Source organism: Capricornis sumatraensis, chromosome 18 (genome assembly GCF_032405125.1).
Source record: "Capricornis sumatraensis isolate serow.1 chromosome 18, serow.2, whole genome shotgun sequence".
NCBI lineage: Eukaryota > Metazoa > Chordata > Mammalia > Artiodactyla > Bovidae > Capricornis > Capricornis sumatraensis.
The window spans coordinates 16,744,841-16,760,973 of record NC_091086.1 but is presented as its reverse complement, the minus strand read 5'-3'; the positions used below and the strand labels follow the sequence as shown (position 1 = coordinate 16,760,973).

At 40.9% G+C, this 16,133-nt stretch overlaps 1 protein-coding gene across 1 annotated transcript in view; it reads left to right on the top strand.

Moving 5' to 3' along the window:
• MCCC2 (methylcrotonyl-CoA carboxylase subunit 2) overlaps positions 1-5,429 on the top strand; it is a 74,484-nt gene extending 69,055 nt beyond the window's left edge. Inside the window, exon 17 of the mRNA XM_068990502.1 lies at positions 2,855-5,429. Within this exon, the coding sequence (XP_068846603.1) occupies positions 2,855-2,972 (118 nt within the window). The 3' untranslated portion in view covers positions 2,973-5,429. The remainder of the gene's footprint in view (positions 1-2,854) is intronic.
• Positions 5,430-16,133: the final 10,704 nt, after the last annotated feature.

Here is a 16,133-nt window from a genome sequence, read left to right as displayed (position 1 = left end):
GAATAACTAACTCTTTGATGGACAGATCTTGACAGTCAGAGCAATAGCTTTACAAGATCTGAGCAGTTGGCATCATCCAGCCCTCATGGGAAGCAAAAAATAATTTTTGGACACAATTTTGTACTGTTGTTTCTCTAATGGGAATGCCTGGTGCTGAAATGCTGGCTCTTCTTCCAGGATGGACTTTGGATCCATCCCTATTGGTCTGACCCTGCCACTCCCCCCCGCCTCTTCCCTTAGTCCACTCCTAATTGAGTAGTCCGAGGCCTGGACCACACTGGGGCCAGAAGTGGACCACACTGGGGCTAGGAAGTTGAGTTAAAATCTTGGCTGTGTCACTTTCAGGAATTAGTTCTGCAATAATTTTAGCTTAGACACATGAATCCCAGTCATTCCCCTCTCCGATTATTTTGCTTTTACCCCATTTAAACATGAAAATGGTCAGACACTTAGTGACACTTCTTAACAAGTGAGCCTGCTGCATCAGAAGGTGATTATTCACAGCCAGGGTCCACGTGTTGACATTAAGCAATTACCTCACATACCACTGTGGTTCTTATTCTGTTTGTTTCTTACACCACTAAATGAGGTAATAAATTATCCCAGCTGTCCCCATTGGAGATACGTGTGTGCTTTCAGACCTCTTTTTCAACAACTTTAATGTTCTGCATTCTGAACAATAATTTAAGCTTCATGTCTTCCTTTTATCCTTTGGGCATATGGGAAAAAGAAAATAACTATTTGTGTCTTTTAAAATTAGATTATGCTGTGATTTGTGTCATTTACTGGAGAAAGGAAAATCGAAAGGTAGAATCCATGTCAGTCACTTGAATGCATCTTTTGTGGCAGACTCTGCTCCTGATGTTGGAGGGCTGCAAAGGCTGAACATACTTATCTCCCAGAGCATCATTAGTTTCAAATTTTAAATTAATACCATTTGGGATTTTTGAAAAACCTTTTTCTCTCCTTGTTAATATGTATTTCTGAAAGGAAATGTCCAAGTGTGTTTTGTTATGGCAGGTCATTGACTCACTTAATTAAGAACAGGATATTTTATATAGTCTTTGGTTTGAGAAATTGTATGTTCTTTTTTACCCTCACTGAAACAGGCTTACGTAGTAGCCAGTAGAAACAAAGAGGAAAAAGAAAATCATATAAAAAGTTAAAGAGAAAATATACATTATAAGCTCACCTATAACTTTGTTTTTACATAAGACTTTGAAATTTACAAGGACAGTTGGAATATTAAATTTTGAAAAATAGCATATTTTGTGTGAGCCATTAATTTGTTTTCCAGCCCTAGCTAGGCTGAATCCCTTATTATTTTCATACTTAACATTATTATTATTATTAATGGATTATATTCAAGACAGGAGAGCATATGGCCCAGTTAGACTTATCTCTGGGATTTAATATTGAAGACAAGTTTTTCTGTTAATTTATAGATGTTTGATCTGTTAAAATAGTTGGTGGCATGGATATACCACCTTTGTTTCAAAGATGAAAGGATTTTCAAGCCAGTTTATGGCACCTTCCTTCAGTTGGATAAATCTCAGTTTACTAATAAATTTCCTCGTCTGTTTAGGCTTTAATGTGGCTAGGTGTGTCTTTTCAGAGAGCTCTGTCATCATCTGCGCTGTAACCTCCTGTGTTTTTCTTATCCTTACATGTTACCTGTACAGCATGCCAATTTTCTTCTTCTCAGTTGTTTTTATATCCAAACTTATCCAGGCATTGTGCTTGCTATATTACTCAGCTGTAGGTTCCAAAAGCGGCTTCCCAGGTGGTGGAGTGGTAAAGAATCCGCCTGCTGATGCAGGAGATGCAGGTTCAATCCCTGGTTCGGGAAGATCCCCTGGAGAAGGAAATGGCAACCCACTCCAGTATTCTTGCCTGGAGAATTCCATGGACAGAGGAGCCCGGTGAGGGGCTACATTCCATGTTGTTGCTAAGAGTTGGACATGACTGGGCACACAGGCATGCAGGCTTCAGAGGGAGTGTATAGTCAATTGAACAGGTTACAAAAATAATTTTCTTATTGCTTGTTGATACTTTAGGGTATTTATGAATGTTTTATGAGCAAAGATTTGACTCATGGTCTGTCAATGTAAGCATGGTTTAATAGTTGATGCTATGTCTAGATACTGAAGGCAGTTTGTTTACAAAAAGCAAAACTGACACCCACTAATGACCTTTAAAAAATATTATTTCTTATTCATTTTTCTGTATAAATATGAGGTTGGTTGTCCATGAATAGCAAACTAGGATATCTACTTGTAAATTTTTTCTGAAATCAATTTAAAACCATTACTTGCTTTTCCTATTGTAGCAAAAAATAAAGAACTACATACAAAGATATTTACTTTATTAATAAAATGGACTGAAGTCTATTAATAATTTTCATAGTTTCTTAGGAGTTTGGGGGACTATACCTTTTTCAGTGGGGACTTTGGTTGGAGACTCTTACCTTGGTTTATATGGATCTCCATAATAATAGCAGTAATATATCATTTTGGTTTGCATGCTTGTGTGGGCAGAGGAGGGATGAGAAAGCTTTTCATGAAATAAAGTATTTTAAAACCAGGGTTTATTCTGAGGTTCCTTGTAGTAAGCTGCTCCTAAAGCCTCAAGTTCAGCTTGACATTCTATGGGGACTGAGACAAGTCATTTTTCTTTCCTTCCTCTCTCCTGTTCTTGATCATGGTTTCTATTGTGAGATTATAATACACAGAAGCTCATCAGGGGATCCATATATTACCTGCAGAAAGACCTCCTTGGCACTTTTAGGCATTGTGAGTATAACTGGGTGTTTGGTGCAGGATTCACAATCATTCATTTTTTGGTCTTTTTTCAGGCTGTGGGATGATGGGATTATCGATCCAGTGGACACCAGGCTGGTCCTGGGTCTCAGCCTTAGTGCTGCCCTCAACGCACCCATCCAGAAAACTAACTTCGGCATCTTGAGGATGTGATTGGAATATAAAGCATCTTCTATTGGACGTGTACTGAAATTTAATATATTTGTAGCCTTAAAATTTTAGACTTTTTCAACATGTCGCTATTAATAGTAAAAGTGTTTTCTTAACACAGTGCATTGTACTTTTCTACCTTTAAAAAAAATCAGTGAAGATATTTATCTGATGAAATGCCATTCCTTGTAAATTCTCTTAGAAAAAGCTTTCTATGGCTCAACTCTGCCATGCTTAGAAGGAAGGAAATAATTTAGCGTTATCCTTTCTAAGCCCTAAGAAGTATGAGAAGTTCTGTTACCTGTAAATTCCAGGTATTATTGAGATATTTTAAACAGAAAATTGTATTTCCACTGAAGTGATTGCTTTGCCAATTATGCATGGTGATATGTTAATGTACTTTTTTTAAAAAAGCATCTATTACTTTCCCCTCCAGCCACCGTCCTCCTCCTCTCCACAGCATCGGACTTCTCGTCGTCTGCACCCTAGGTTCTGTTTTCCCACCCATTCTCGCCTCACCCTCTCACTTTCTGGTTTCTGCTGTCAGCAGCCCTCCTCTCCAAGGTCACCACTGACTGCCATGTTCCCGAAACCAGTGGGTCTTTTTCCAGCTTTACCTGATTCAGTTCCCTGGGGCATTCACATCGGTCAGACACTTCCTTCCAGCAGCGCTGTTCCGAGCTTCCACGCTGTAACCTACCAGCCTCCTTGCCGGTCCTCGTTCAGTTTCCTTTGCAGGCCCCGCTCTGCTCCTTCCTCCTTCCCTTCACCGTTTGTCTTGATTTTTCATTAGCAATATGTGAATACATTCTTACTCTAAAAGATACAAATAGCACAAAAGTGTCTCTTTTTTTCTTTTAATTGTGGCGAAATATACCTAACATAAAGTTTACCTTTTTAACCATTTTTAAGTGTGCAGTTCTGTGATGTTAAGCATATCGCATTGTTGGTAATCATCACCACCATCCATCTCCAGTACTTTTCATCATCCCAAATTGAAGCTCTGTTATTAAATAATAACTCCCATTCCCTCTTCTCCCTGCCTCTGGCACATTTCCTTTTTCTTTTTTTAAACTGAGATATAATTGAATGGAACATTATATTAATTTCAGGTGTACAACATAATGATGGGATATTTCTGTACACTACAAAATGATCACCAAAATAAGTCTAATCATCATCCATCATCATGAATGGTTACAAAATTTTTTCTGTTTTTTTTCTTGTGATGAGGACTTTTAAGATTTACTTGTTTAGCAAATTTCAAATATGCAGTACAGCATTATTAACGGTAGTCCCCATGCTGTACATTGCATCCCCAGGACTTATGTATTTTCTAGCTGGACCTGTGCTGCCTTTTGACCCTCTTCAGTCATTTTGTCCACCCTCACCCCTCTCCCTTCTCATAAACACTGATCAGTTCTGTATAAGCTTGTTTTGTTGTTTAGATTCCACATATCAGTTAGATATGGTTCCTCTTTCTCTGATTTATTTCACTTAGCATAGTGGACCTCAGAGTCCACTCATCTTGTTGCAGATGGCAAGATTTTATTCTTTTTATGGCTGAATATTATTCTTCCTCATTCTTAAATGTGTGTGCTTTTCATGGCTTCATTTATGCTGTCTGGCCATTTCAGCCCTTCTTATGGCTTTAGTTACTGTCTAAATGGGGATGATTCCTATGTTGACAGTTCTTAACACAGCTCTCCCCTGAGCTCCAGACCTCTGTGTCAGACAGGTTTAGGGAGCCTCAGAACTCGATCCTCGTGTTCAATTGATTTTGCCTCCTGGCCATCTCTTGAATTCTTCCACTACTTTTGTCCTTTAGTGCAGAGCTTAAAAGGAGTCTACCTGCACCCAGTCTTACCTGTCTCTGCCTCACTCTGGAATTAGAATGGCCATGCTAAGGCGCACATCTGTCCCGTTGCTTCACATCTTTCACTGGTTCCCTTAGACGTGCCAAACCCCTAAGGCCCTCCGTGGGTCTTGATCATCACTTCTTAAGGCTCATCTCCTGGACTCCTCTTTTCACATTGGGTACGCCTCCCATTCTAGACTTCTTCTAATTCCTTGAACCTAAAAAGTCCTTCCCCTCTTAGAGTCTATGAGGTTCTCTCTGCCTGAACTCTTCTCCCTTCTACTTAAACACTTATCTTTTTATCTCTGTGGTTTCCCTGGGCTGGGTTAGACACCTGTTATGTGGTCTTGTAGAACACCATTTTCTTCCTCTGACTTACGTGTTTATAAGAAATATAAGCATTAGAAAAAAATATATTGCCCTCCCGTTAGAATGTAAGCTCTGTGAGAGCAGGGATCTTCCTGCTTGACCTGTGTCCCCAATGCCTGGCACTAGTAGGTGCCCAGATATGTGTCAAATGGATGAAAAGTTCGTATTTTAATTGTATTTAAAATGAAGTGACTGATTATATGATCTGATACTACTATGAAATGCTTTCCTAATAAAGTTAATATTTCAAACATTTGTACGTGATGTTCAGTTTAGGCTGCATTGGGTATCTGAAGTCAGTTTAGTTCTTTGAGATGTGTACAGATAGAAGATCACAATTCAGAGGTAAGTTGCATTTTCAGATGAATGTTTTGAGGAGGTCCTGTGAAGGAGGAGACCGCCAGCTGACCCCTGACCTCAAACGGGACAATCATTGGCTCCTTCCCACTCCCCCGACTGCCCACCATTCCCATAGTTTGCCGAAAGCAGCGTGGAGAAAGTAAGGTGTTGCCGAGGCCATCTGGCCTAAATACATGAACTGAACTCAGATAAGCACTCTATATAGTAACTTCTAAGATTCTGGTGAGAGAGCCGGTGGGAGACTCTCCTGGTACGGCCCCGCCACCACGCTGGTCTGTGAGTTCCCTGCCTTAATAAACCTGCCTCTTCCCAGGCTGGAGTGGCTGCGTCTCCTCCTCTCTCCTTGCCCTCTAAAGGAAAGGAAACCAGCAAAGGAACACAGTGAGTGTTTTTAAATAGTAAATTATATTAAATTTTTGGTTGAAATTTACATCCTTATGAGAAAACAGTGATTTTTTTTTTTTTTTAATCAAGACTAGTTGGTATTTCATTGTAGGACCCATCAATAAGGCAAAGAAAGATTCATGCTATTTTAGAAGTGTTTTTACCTTTCTTTAGGACGATCTTGGTCCCCACTAACACCACATTTAATTATTTTGTTCATTTTATCAGATAAAGCATTTATAATGCTTTGCCAAAATAGCAGCGGTTTTTGCCTGCCCTTCAATTATTTAGGTATAATTGATATACATTATGTAAATGTAAGGTATACAATGTGATGGTTTGATGCACTTGCATATTGTGAAATGGTTACCACAATGTGGTTACTTAGCACATCCATCAACATACATAAAGACTACTTTTTTGTAATGAGAATTTAAACATTTTGGTAATTCAAATATGAATTTCAGCTAGGATAATATGAGTGTCTTAGAATTTTGAGTGTTTCTTCGAATCTTAAATACACAGCTCTCAAGTTGGCTTTCTGGGCACTTCTAGAATGAGAAAGAAACAAAATTACTTTTTCAGTTTTCAAGGGAAATGTTTTCAAGTGAGGATTTGTCATGCTAGCGGAAGGCAGTGGTGAATGTGCACGTGAAAAATTGATCATTTACCAAACGTGCATGGCTGCAGGCAAGGCATGACTAGAGAGAGCGTGTAACCTTTGCAGGGGCAAGAACAGGTGTTTGAATGATACCATTAATAAGACTTTTAGGATGGTGAGAGAGGGTCACATAGTTCTTATTAGTTGTAAAGTGTATTGATGATGGTGTTCCGGAAGGATGATTGTTGAGTGCTCTGGCCACAGCTGGATCTTTTAATGATTGGCTCTGAAATTCAGTATTTAGAAATGAAAGAAATGAACTATTTATACTTACGATCTCCTGTCACTTATAACATTTCTGTGTAAATGGTACAACTAAATACAACTAATATTTAATGATGATGTTGGTTTTCATCATTTTCACAAAATACTAAAATAACTTTTTATTTAATGTGCCTTGAATTCTCTTGTATCTGGAGTCAGGATGCTAAGGATTAAGTTATTTTTGGAGCTAAATGAAATTTCTGTCTGCCTTTGACCTTTGTAAACAAGGGTGCGTTCCAGGTGAGGAGGCTTATAATCAAGGTGACTGTATAATTGGTCAGCCACTCTGAGCCCTACTGCTAATAATTCCATGAGAAACAGGATCGACCAGGCAGACTTTGGCATGTGGTTGCTCTCTCTCTCTAACTCACTGTCGTGGACTGAGTGCTGGTATTACATGTCAGGTGTTGATAGTTCTTGCAAACGAGTATTCCAGATAGCTGCTTTGTAGCTTTGTAGTGGCTTGACAAAACACAGACTTATTCTCTTAAAGTTCTAGAGGTCAGAAGTCTAATCAAAATGGCAGGGCTGTATTCCTTCTAAGGCTTTGAGGGGAAATCCAATTCCTTGCTGATTTCAGCTTCTAGAGGCCATCTGCCCAATCTGTAAATTTTAATGTAGACTTAGGTATGATAGCAAACACATGACGTGTTAGTATTCTAGAGAGCTGTGTAATTGACTCAGGAGGAGAATTTACCATAGGGCAAGGGCAATTTTTTTTTTTTTGCTTTTCTTTTCCATGGGGATGGTCTTGATCCCTGTCTCCTGTACAATGTCACAAACCTCAGTCCATAGTTCATCAGGCACTCTATCTATCAGATCTAGGCCCTTAAATCTATTTCTCACTTCTACTATATAATCATAAGGGATTTGATTTAGGTCATACCTGAATGGTCTAGTGGTTTCCCCTACTTTGTTCAATTTAAGTCTGAATTTGGCAATAAGGAGTTCATGATCTGAGCCACAGTCAGCTCCTGGTCTTGTTTTTGCTGACTGTATAGAGCTTGTCCATCTTTGTCTGCAAAGAATATAATCAGTCTGATTTTGGTGTTGACCATCTGGTGATGTCCATATGTAGAGTCTTCTCTTGTGTTGTTGGAAGAGGGTGTTTGCTATGACCAGTGTGTTCTCTTGGCAAAACTCTATTAGCCTTTGCCCTGCTTCATTCCGTATTCCAAGGCCAAATTTGCCTGTTACCCGAGGTGTTTCTTGACTTCCTACTTTTGCATTCCAGTCCCCTATAATGAAAAGGACATCTTTTTTGGGTGTTAGTTCTAAAAGGTCTTGTAGGTCTTCATAGAACCATTCAACTTCAGCTTCTTCAGCATTACTGGTTGGGGCATAGACTTGGATTACTGTGAAATTGAATGGTTTGCCTTGGAAACAAACAGAGATCATTATGCTGAAGCTGAAACTCCAATACTTTGGCCACCTCATGCGAAGAGTTGACTCACTGGAAAAGACTCTGATGCTGGGAGGGATTGGGAGCAGGAGGAGAAGGGGACAACAGAGGAGATGGCTGGATGGCATCACCAACTCAATGGACATGAATCTGAGTGAACTCTGGGAGTTGGTGATGGACAGGGAGGCCAGGCGTGCTGCAATTCATGGGATCGCAGAGTCGGACACGACTGAGCAACTGAACTGAAGGGCAATTTGGTTTTCTGTGGCAGCCAGCATTTCAGCATGTCTGGAAGCTTTTTCTTTCACAAAGGTGACCCACATCACAGGTTTGAGCTGCTCCTTATGTTAAGGGAGAGAAGTGTCTGAGGGAGAACAAGGTCTTAGAAGGTGGGGATTTAGTGGAAAACTTGCTGAAGAGAAAACGTGAACAGAACTGCTTGTCAGAAGTACACTGGAGGAAATGAATTCTTTTAAATGTGTTATTGAGTAGATATTAACTATAAGATGTGAACAAGTAGAATTTTGGAGAACTTGGACCAATATAGAGATTTCTATAGAAGATAAGATTTTCAGCCATATCTCTACTCATCACATTCCTATGATAATTAAAAACAACTTTTCTTGTAAAATGATTTATAATTAAAAACCGAACAATGTTATTTGTAGAAAACTTCAAGACAAGTGAAGAAAAGAAGTGAAAGTTCTCTGTAACTTCACCACCCAGAGATAACTGCTATTCATAATTTCCCATATACTGTTGTCTTTTTTTCTATCTGTGGGAATTATTTTCACAGAAAAACGTATTCTGCAATCTGCATTTTCACTTAATGGAATGTGACCCTGTTGACATGTTTTTATGTCATTTACTATCCCCGCTACAATAATCTTGATGGTTCCTGGTACTGCTTTGTGTAGACGCCCTGTTTGATTTAACCACTGCTGTACTGTTGGCACTTAGGTTGTTTCTGAATGCCCTCTATTATAGACGATGCTGCAACAAATATCTTGTAGTTTCTTTATAAGGCTATGATTATTAGTGCAAACTCCTAGTAGTGGAATTGTAGATCAAGGTATACGTTAGATCAAGCTTTTTAAGGCATGTTAGTAAACTGTGCTCTATAAATGTACATTTATGGTACAAGCATTGCTGGATATAAGGATGACTCTGGGACTTTCAGATGCTGAAATAGCTTCCAGTAGAATCAAATAGTTTACAAAACAAATGTTTCCTTTAATTCTTAAAAGTTGTGTGTAGATGACAGAGTCACATCAGCAACAGGTTGTGAAGACAGCATAAATGCATGGGAGGTGTCATGCTCGTGGAAAGAACGCTGGGCTGAAAAGGACTGGGAGAAGACCAGTTCAGTCCTGGTTCTGCTACTAAAACATGGTGGGAACTTGGGGAAGATCACAGGGGACCAAAATCAGCCTCTCTGGCCTAGTCCTAGTTGTTTTCCTTCCTTTTCCAGAGGCCCGTTTTCTTTTCCCCTCCCCAGGTGCCCCATATCTCTGCCAGTACTAGGGCAAGTGGGCCGAGGAGGCAAGGTCTGGGAGGGAAGGTCTGGGAAGGTGCAGGAGGAGCTGGAGGGGTACTGAGCAGGTGGAAAGACCCTCCCATGTCACAGTCTCACTGCTGCACAAGAATGGGGCCTTGCTGTACTTACTTTTGCTAGAAATTTTTGCCAGAAACTCCAGGCTACATTCCCTGGGGTTGCAAAGAGTTGGCAGGACTGCCTGAGTAACACTTTGACTTCACATAGAGACAAACTTCTTAGGTAGGCTTCAGTGGACTTTTGGTAGCCTGAAGATCAAAGTGCTGGTCTTATATGAATGGTAAATAGATTTTCCACAATCCATTTTGAAATGTAAACACTTTTCATTTATTATATGCTTGTTTGCAAGTATTTGTAAGGTTCCTGTTTTTATTTTGGAGTGCTCATAAAGAACTCACCTGCCAATGCAGGAGATGTAAGGTTTGACCTTTGGTCAATCCCTGAGTCAGGAAGATCCCCTGGAGCAGGAAATGGCAACCCGCTCCAGTATTCTTGCCTGGGGAATCCCATGGACAGAGGAGCCTGGCAGCCTTCAGTCCATAGGGTCGCAAAGACTCAGACAGGACTGAAGCAACTTAGCACACATGCACGCACTCATTGGTATTTAAATTTTATTTTTCCCCTACTTTGTGTTGATTTTAACATGGCCTAACTTTCATTTTCCATCATGAGGGATATAGGAACAGTAACCAGAAGATAGTTTCCTAGAACTGAGCCCTGTGAGGGATAATGAAGTCTTCAAACTGAGTCACAGTTTAAATCTATACCAGACTGAATCTAGCATCCTGAGTAGAAGAACATAAATTGGCTGCTAGACAGCTCAATTTGGAATCAAAAGATTTGTGTTCTTTTCCGGCTGGTGGTACTAACTAGCAGTCTGAGCTTGGGTTATTTTTTCCTTATCTCTTAATTCAGGGGCGGGGCTAAATAAATGGTTTTCCATCCCATTTTCACAGTGAAATCAGTTGAGGTTCAAAAAGAAAAACCCCTGTATCAGAATCTTTGAAGTGTGATGGGATATTGTTTAAAACTCCCGGTAACTGCTCTTGAACAATGGTTCTCAATTTCAGCTGATAGCTGAATGGCCTTGCTGCTGCCGCTGCTGCTAAGTCGCTTCAGTCGTGTCCGACTCTGTGCAACCCCACAGACGGCAGCCCACCAGGCTCCCCCATCCCTGGGATTCTCCAGGCAAGAACACTGGAGTGGGTTGCCGTTTCCTTCTCCAATGCATGAAAGTGAAAAGTCAAAGTGAAGTCACTCAGTCGTGTCCAACTCTTGGCGACCTCATGGACTGCAGCCTACCAGGCTCCTCCGTCCTTGGGATTTTCCAGGCAAGAGGACTGGAGAGGGGTGCCATTGCCCTCTCCGGAATGGCTTTGAGGGCCTCTTAAAACTCAGGTAGCTGGGCTCCACCTTAGATTTTTATTCCACAGGTCTGGAGTGGGCCCTGTAATATGCTTTTTCTAACACATTTCCTGTGGCTTCAGATGTTGCTGGTCTGGGTGTCCCGTTTTGAGACCCACTGACCACCTAGACTATCCTGAGTGCATGCACGCTCAGTCGTGTCTGACTCCTTGGGACCCTATGGACTGTAGCTTGCCAGGCTCCTCTGTCCATGGGATTCTCCAGGCAAGAATACTGGAGTATGTTGCCTTTACCTACTCCAAGACTATCTTGATGTTCCTTCTACAGTTTTAGGATTCTTATATCAATTTCTGCTTTGATGATATGATCACTCTCGCAGGTTTTTAGTTAGATACATTTCTCATTTTCAGGATGCAGGGAATTTGTCTTACTTTCTAAGCCAGTGGCTGAACGTAATCACCCAAGGAGCTCAGGTTATAAAAATTCTGATGCACAGGCTGGACTCCAGATAACTAAATCTTTCAGGCTCAGATGCAGGTATTGGCAATTTGTAAAACTCCCTCAAGTGATTCCAGTGTGTAACCTAGGCTGAGAGTCACTTCACAGGGCTAGATCAGGAGATTTCAAAATGAGCCACTGTTCATCTCAAGACATTTTCATAAATTTAAAACCTGAAATTTAAGATTGTATATACATTTTTTGTTAGGTATTTGCTTACAACCCAGATAAAACCTTGCCTTATTTTGACTTCCATATGTACCTCATTTCAGGCTATTTGCTGAAAGTGTTTCAGTTCAGTTCAGTCACTCAGTCGTGTCCAACTCTTTGGGACCTGCTGGACTGCAGCACGCCAGGCCTCCCTGTCCATTACCAAATCCTGGAGTCCACCCAAACTCATGTCCATTGAGTCGGTGATGCCATCCAGCCATCTCATCCTCTGTCGTCCCCTTCTCCTCCCACCCTCAATCATTCCCAGCATCAGGGTCTTTTCAAATGAGTCAGTTCTTTATATCAGGTGGCCAAATATTGGAGTTTCAGCTTCAGCATCACTCCTTCCAGTGAGTATTCAGGACTGATTTCCTTTAGGACTGACTGGTTGGATCTTCTTGCAGTCCCGGGGACTCTCAAGAGTCTTCTCCAACACCATAGTTCAAAAGCATCAATTCTTCGGCACTCAGCTTTCTTTATAGTCCAACTCTCACATCCATACATGACTACTGGAAAAACCAAAGCTTTGACTAGATGGACCTTTGTTGGAAAAGTAACAGCTCTGATATGCTGTCTAGGTTGGTCATAACTTTTCTTCCAAGGAGCAAGCGTCTTTTAATTTCATGGCTGCAGTCACCATCTGCAGTGATTTTGGAGCCCTGCAAAATAAAGTCTCTCACTATTTCCACTGTTTCCCCATCTATTTCCCATGAAGTGATGGGATCAGATCCCATCATCTTGGTATTTTGAATGTTGAGTTTTAAGCCAATTTTTTCACTCTCCTCTTTCACTTTCAAGAGGCTCTTTAGTTCTTCTTCACTTTCTGCCATAAGGGTGGTGTTATCTGCATATCTGAGGTTGTTGATATTTCTCCTGGCAATCTTGATTCCAGCTTGTGCTTCTTCCAGCCCAGCGTTTCTCATAATGTACTCTGCATATAACTTAAATAAGCAGGGGTGACAATATACAGCCTTGACGTATTCCTTTTCCTATTTGGAACCAGTCTGTGTTCCATATCCATTTCTAACTGTTGCTTCTTGACCTGCATACAGGTTTCTCAGGAGGCAGGTCAGGTGGTCTGGTATTCCCATCTCTCTCAGAATTTTCCACAGTGTGTTGTGATCCCCACAGTCAAAGGCTTTGGCATAGTCAATGAAGCAGAAGTAGATGTTTTTTTGGAACTCTCTCGCTTTTTTGATGATTCAACGGATATTGGCAGTTTGATCTCTGGTTCCTCTGCCTTTTCTAAATCCAGCTTGAACTTTTGGAAGTTCATGGTTCATGTACTGTTGGGGCTTGGCCTGGAGAATTTTGAGCATTACTTTGCTAATATGTGCTGCTGCTGCTGCTGCTAAGTCACTTCACTCGTGTCCGACTCTGTGCGACCCCATAGACGGCAGTCCACTAGGCTCCCCCGTCCCTGGGATTGGTAGTTTGAGCATTCTTTGGCATTGCCTTTCTTTGAGATTGGAATGAAAACTGACCTTTTCCAGTTCTGTGGCCACTGTTGAGTTTTCTAAATTCGCTGGCATATTGAGTGTAGTGCTTTCACAGCATCATCTTTCAGGATTTGAAATAGCTCAACTGGAATCCCATCACCTCCACTGTCTTTGTTCATGGTGATGCTTCAGGAGGCCTACTTGGCTTCTATATGTACCTCATTTCAGGCTATTTGCTGAAAGTGTTTATCAGTAGGTAAAAGTTGCTATGAGATTTATTCAAGGGGATGGAAAGAAGTGAGATCAGAGCAAAACCCAGTAAGAACAGAAGTATTCTACATCATGGGCCATCACAGCAGCTGACAGTTTGCTTCCACGGAAGTGTTTTCTGAGTTGGTCCTTTATGCCTTAGTGCCTTTGCTGTAACTTCACAGTAAATTAAACAGAAGGTTTAAGTCTCTCAGGACTTTGTCAGTTCCTCACTCCCAACCAACCGTAACTAGAACAAAAGTGGAATGTTCATCAACATCAGTGGTTGATAACTTGAGGTACATTTAAAACATTTTTCATTGCAGCAAAATATACATCAAAAAATTTCCCATTGTCACTATTCTTAGGTGTCCAATTCAGTGGAATTAGTTAATTTACATTGTTGTGCTGCCGCCACCACCACTGTGCATTGCCAGAACTTTTTCATCACCCCAAACTGAGGCTCTGTATTCATTAAAAAATAATTGCCATTCTTCCCTTTCCCCCAGGCCCTTCTATTTTCTGTCTCTATGAACTTGCCTGTTTTAGGTATCTTATGTAAGTGGAGTCACACAGTGTCTGTTCTTTTGTGTCTGGTTTATTTCACTTAGCATAAAGTCTTCAAGGTTATCCGGAGATTATTTTTAATCAATTCTGTCTGTGTCACAATTGAGTTAGGTCCATAAAGTCATCAGCCCCATTTCAATTAAACACACGCACAGGTGATAGAGAACATTTCTGTTTCCCTGGAGCCTTTAGGCAATCATGTGGGATGGGCAAAGGCAGGACATGGGTTGGTCTTGGGCCAGGCACCAGCTTCTTCCTAGTTGCTCAGTTTAGACGCATGGGTGTCGTTGAGATTCTTCCCTCTCGCTTACCCTGACATTCTTATTCTTGTCCAATAAATATTATTGATTACACCTCTCCATAGCTCCCTAAATCTTCCTTGTTTATCACTGCACCAATCTCAATTCAGACCATCCATTCATATTTAAATCAGCACAAGAGCCTCCTAACCAGTCTCCCTGGTTATCACCGCCATCAGTCATTACCTCATTAATTCATTCAACAAATACAGCGCACAAACATTTCTTGTCAGGACTTGTGCTGAGCTATTTGAGTCATTTGTCTCAATAAAATAAATCTGATTGTATCCAAACATGTCTAATGCTAGAGTCCAACTCTTCACAGTCCATTCATTGCCATCCAATAAAGGGTGGACTAAAGATTTAGGACTCCTAAGAGTAAAAAGTACGTAGCCCTACATCTAATTCTAAAGGAGAATAAAAAGCTGATGTGTAGAACTGGGGAAATCTGACTTTGTAGCAGTTCATAGGAGGAAAAAAGGCCTGGAGGTTTTGGTTATTTACAGACTTGATAAGGGTTAATAGTGTGATGAGACCCCTTACAAGAGCTAGTCACACTTCAGGCTGGTCACATTTTAGGCTGCTCTCATTATGGACATAATTATGCCTATATTTAAGACAAGTCATTGTCTTCAGCTCTGTAAGCTGTATTCTAAGGAGAATATTATCAATAAGATACTGGAGGGCATGCAAGGCAGTTATTGGCTGAACTTGGGGAGTATGTAAAAAGCACAGATGCCTAGGATCTACCTCTGGGTATTTTCAGGTGATTCAATACATGTATCAGATCAGGGACCACTGATATGAAGGAAATGAACAGTGTGACCTGGAAAACATTGAAGGCACTTAGAGAGGGAGGACCATGGTGGGATATAATATGTATTTCTAAAATTTGAAGAGTTCTCATGTGTAAGTTGAGATGGCAGATTGGGGGAAGGAGTAGAATGATCAGAGAAACTTTAGTAAGAATTTAATAACAATGGGAGCTGTGTTGTTATGGAATTAGCTGTCCCCAGGAAAAATTAGAGGAGCCCAGATGTCAGGGATGCTATAGAGCAGTAATTCAAACTTTAATGTGCATGTAAATTGTCCGAGTGAGTGAAAGTTGCTCAGTCGTGTGCGACTCTTTGTGACCCCATGGGCTACAGTCTATGGAATTCTCCAGGCCAGAATACCAGAGTGAGTAGCTGTTCCCTTCTCCAGGGGATCTTCCCAACCCAGGGATGGAACCCAGGTCTCCCACATGAATTGCCCGAGGATCTTATTAAAATACAGTTCTAGTCTACTAAGTTAGGGGTAGGGTCTGTGACTCTGCGTTTCTATCGAGCTTTTACTGATGCCAAGACTTCTGATTTGTGGACCACACTTTAGTAGAAGACAGTAGGGAATGCTCGTGCTGGTTGGCTGGGTGACCTAGGTGATGTATAAGAGCAGAGTGGGTATTTAGGAAAGGTTACTGAAGTGAAAATGGATTAAAAAAAAAAGTGACTCGGTCGTGTCCGACTCTTTGTGATCCCATGGACTGTAGCCTACCACCATCCTCCATTCATGGGATTTTCCGGGCAAGAGTACTGGAGTGGGTTGCCATTTCCTTCTCCAAATAGATAAAGCATGCTGCCAAAACCACATTAGAATTCTTCAGAACCTTTGGTATAGACCATGGTTTAACTTGTCTAGTTTAATT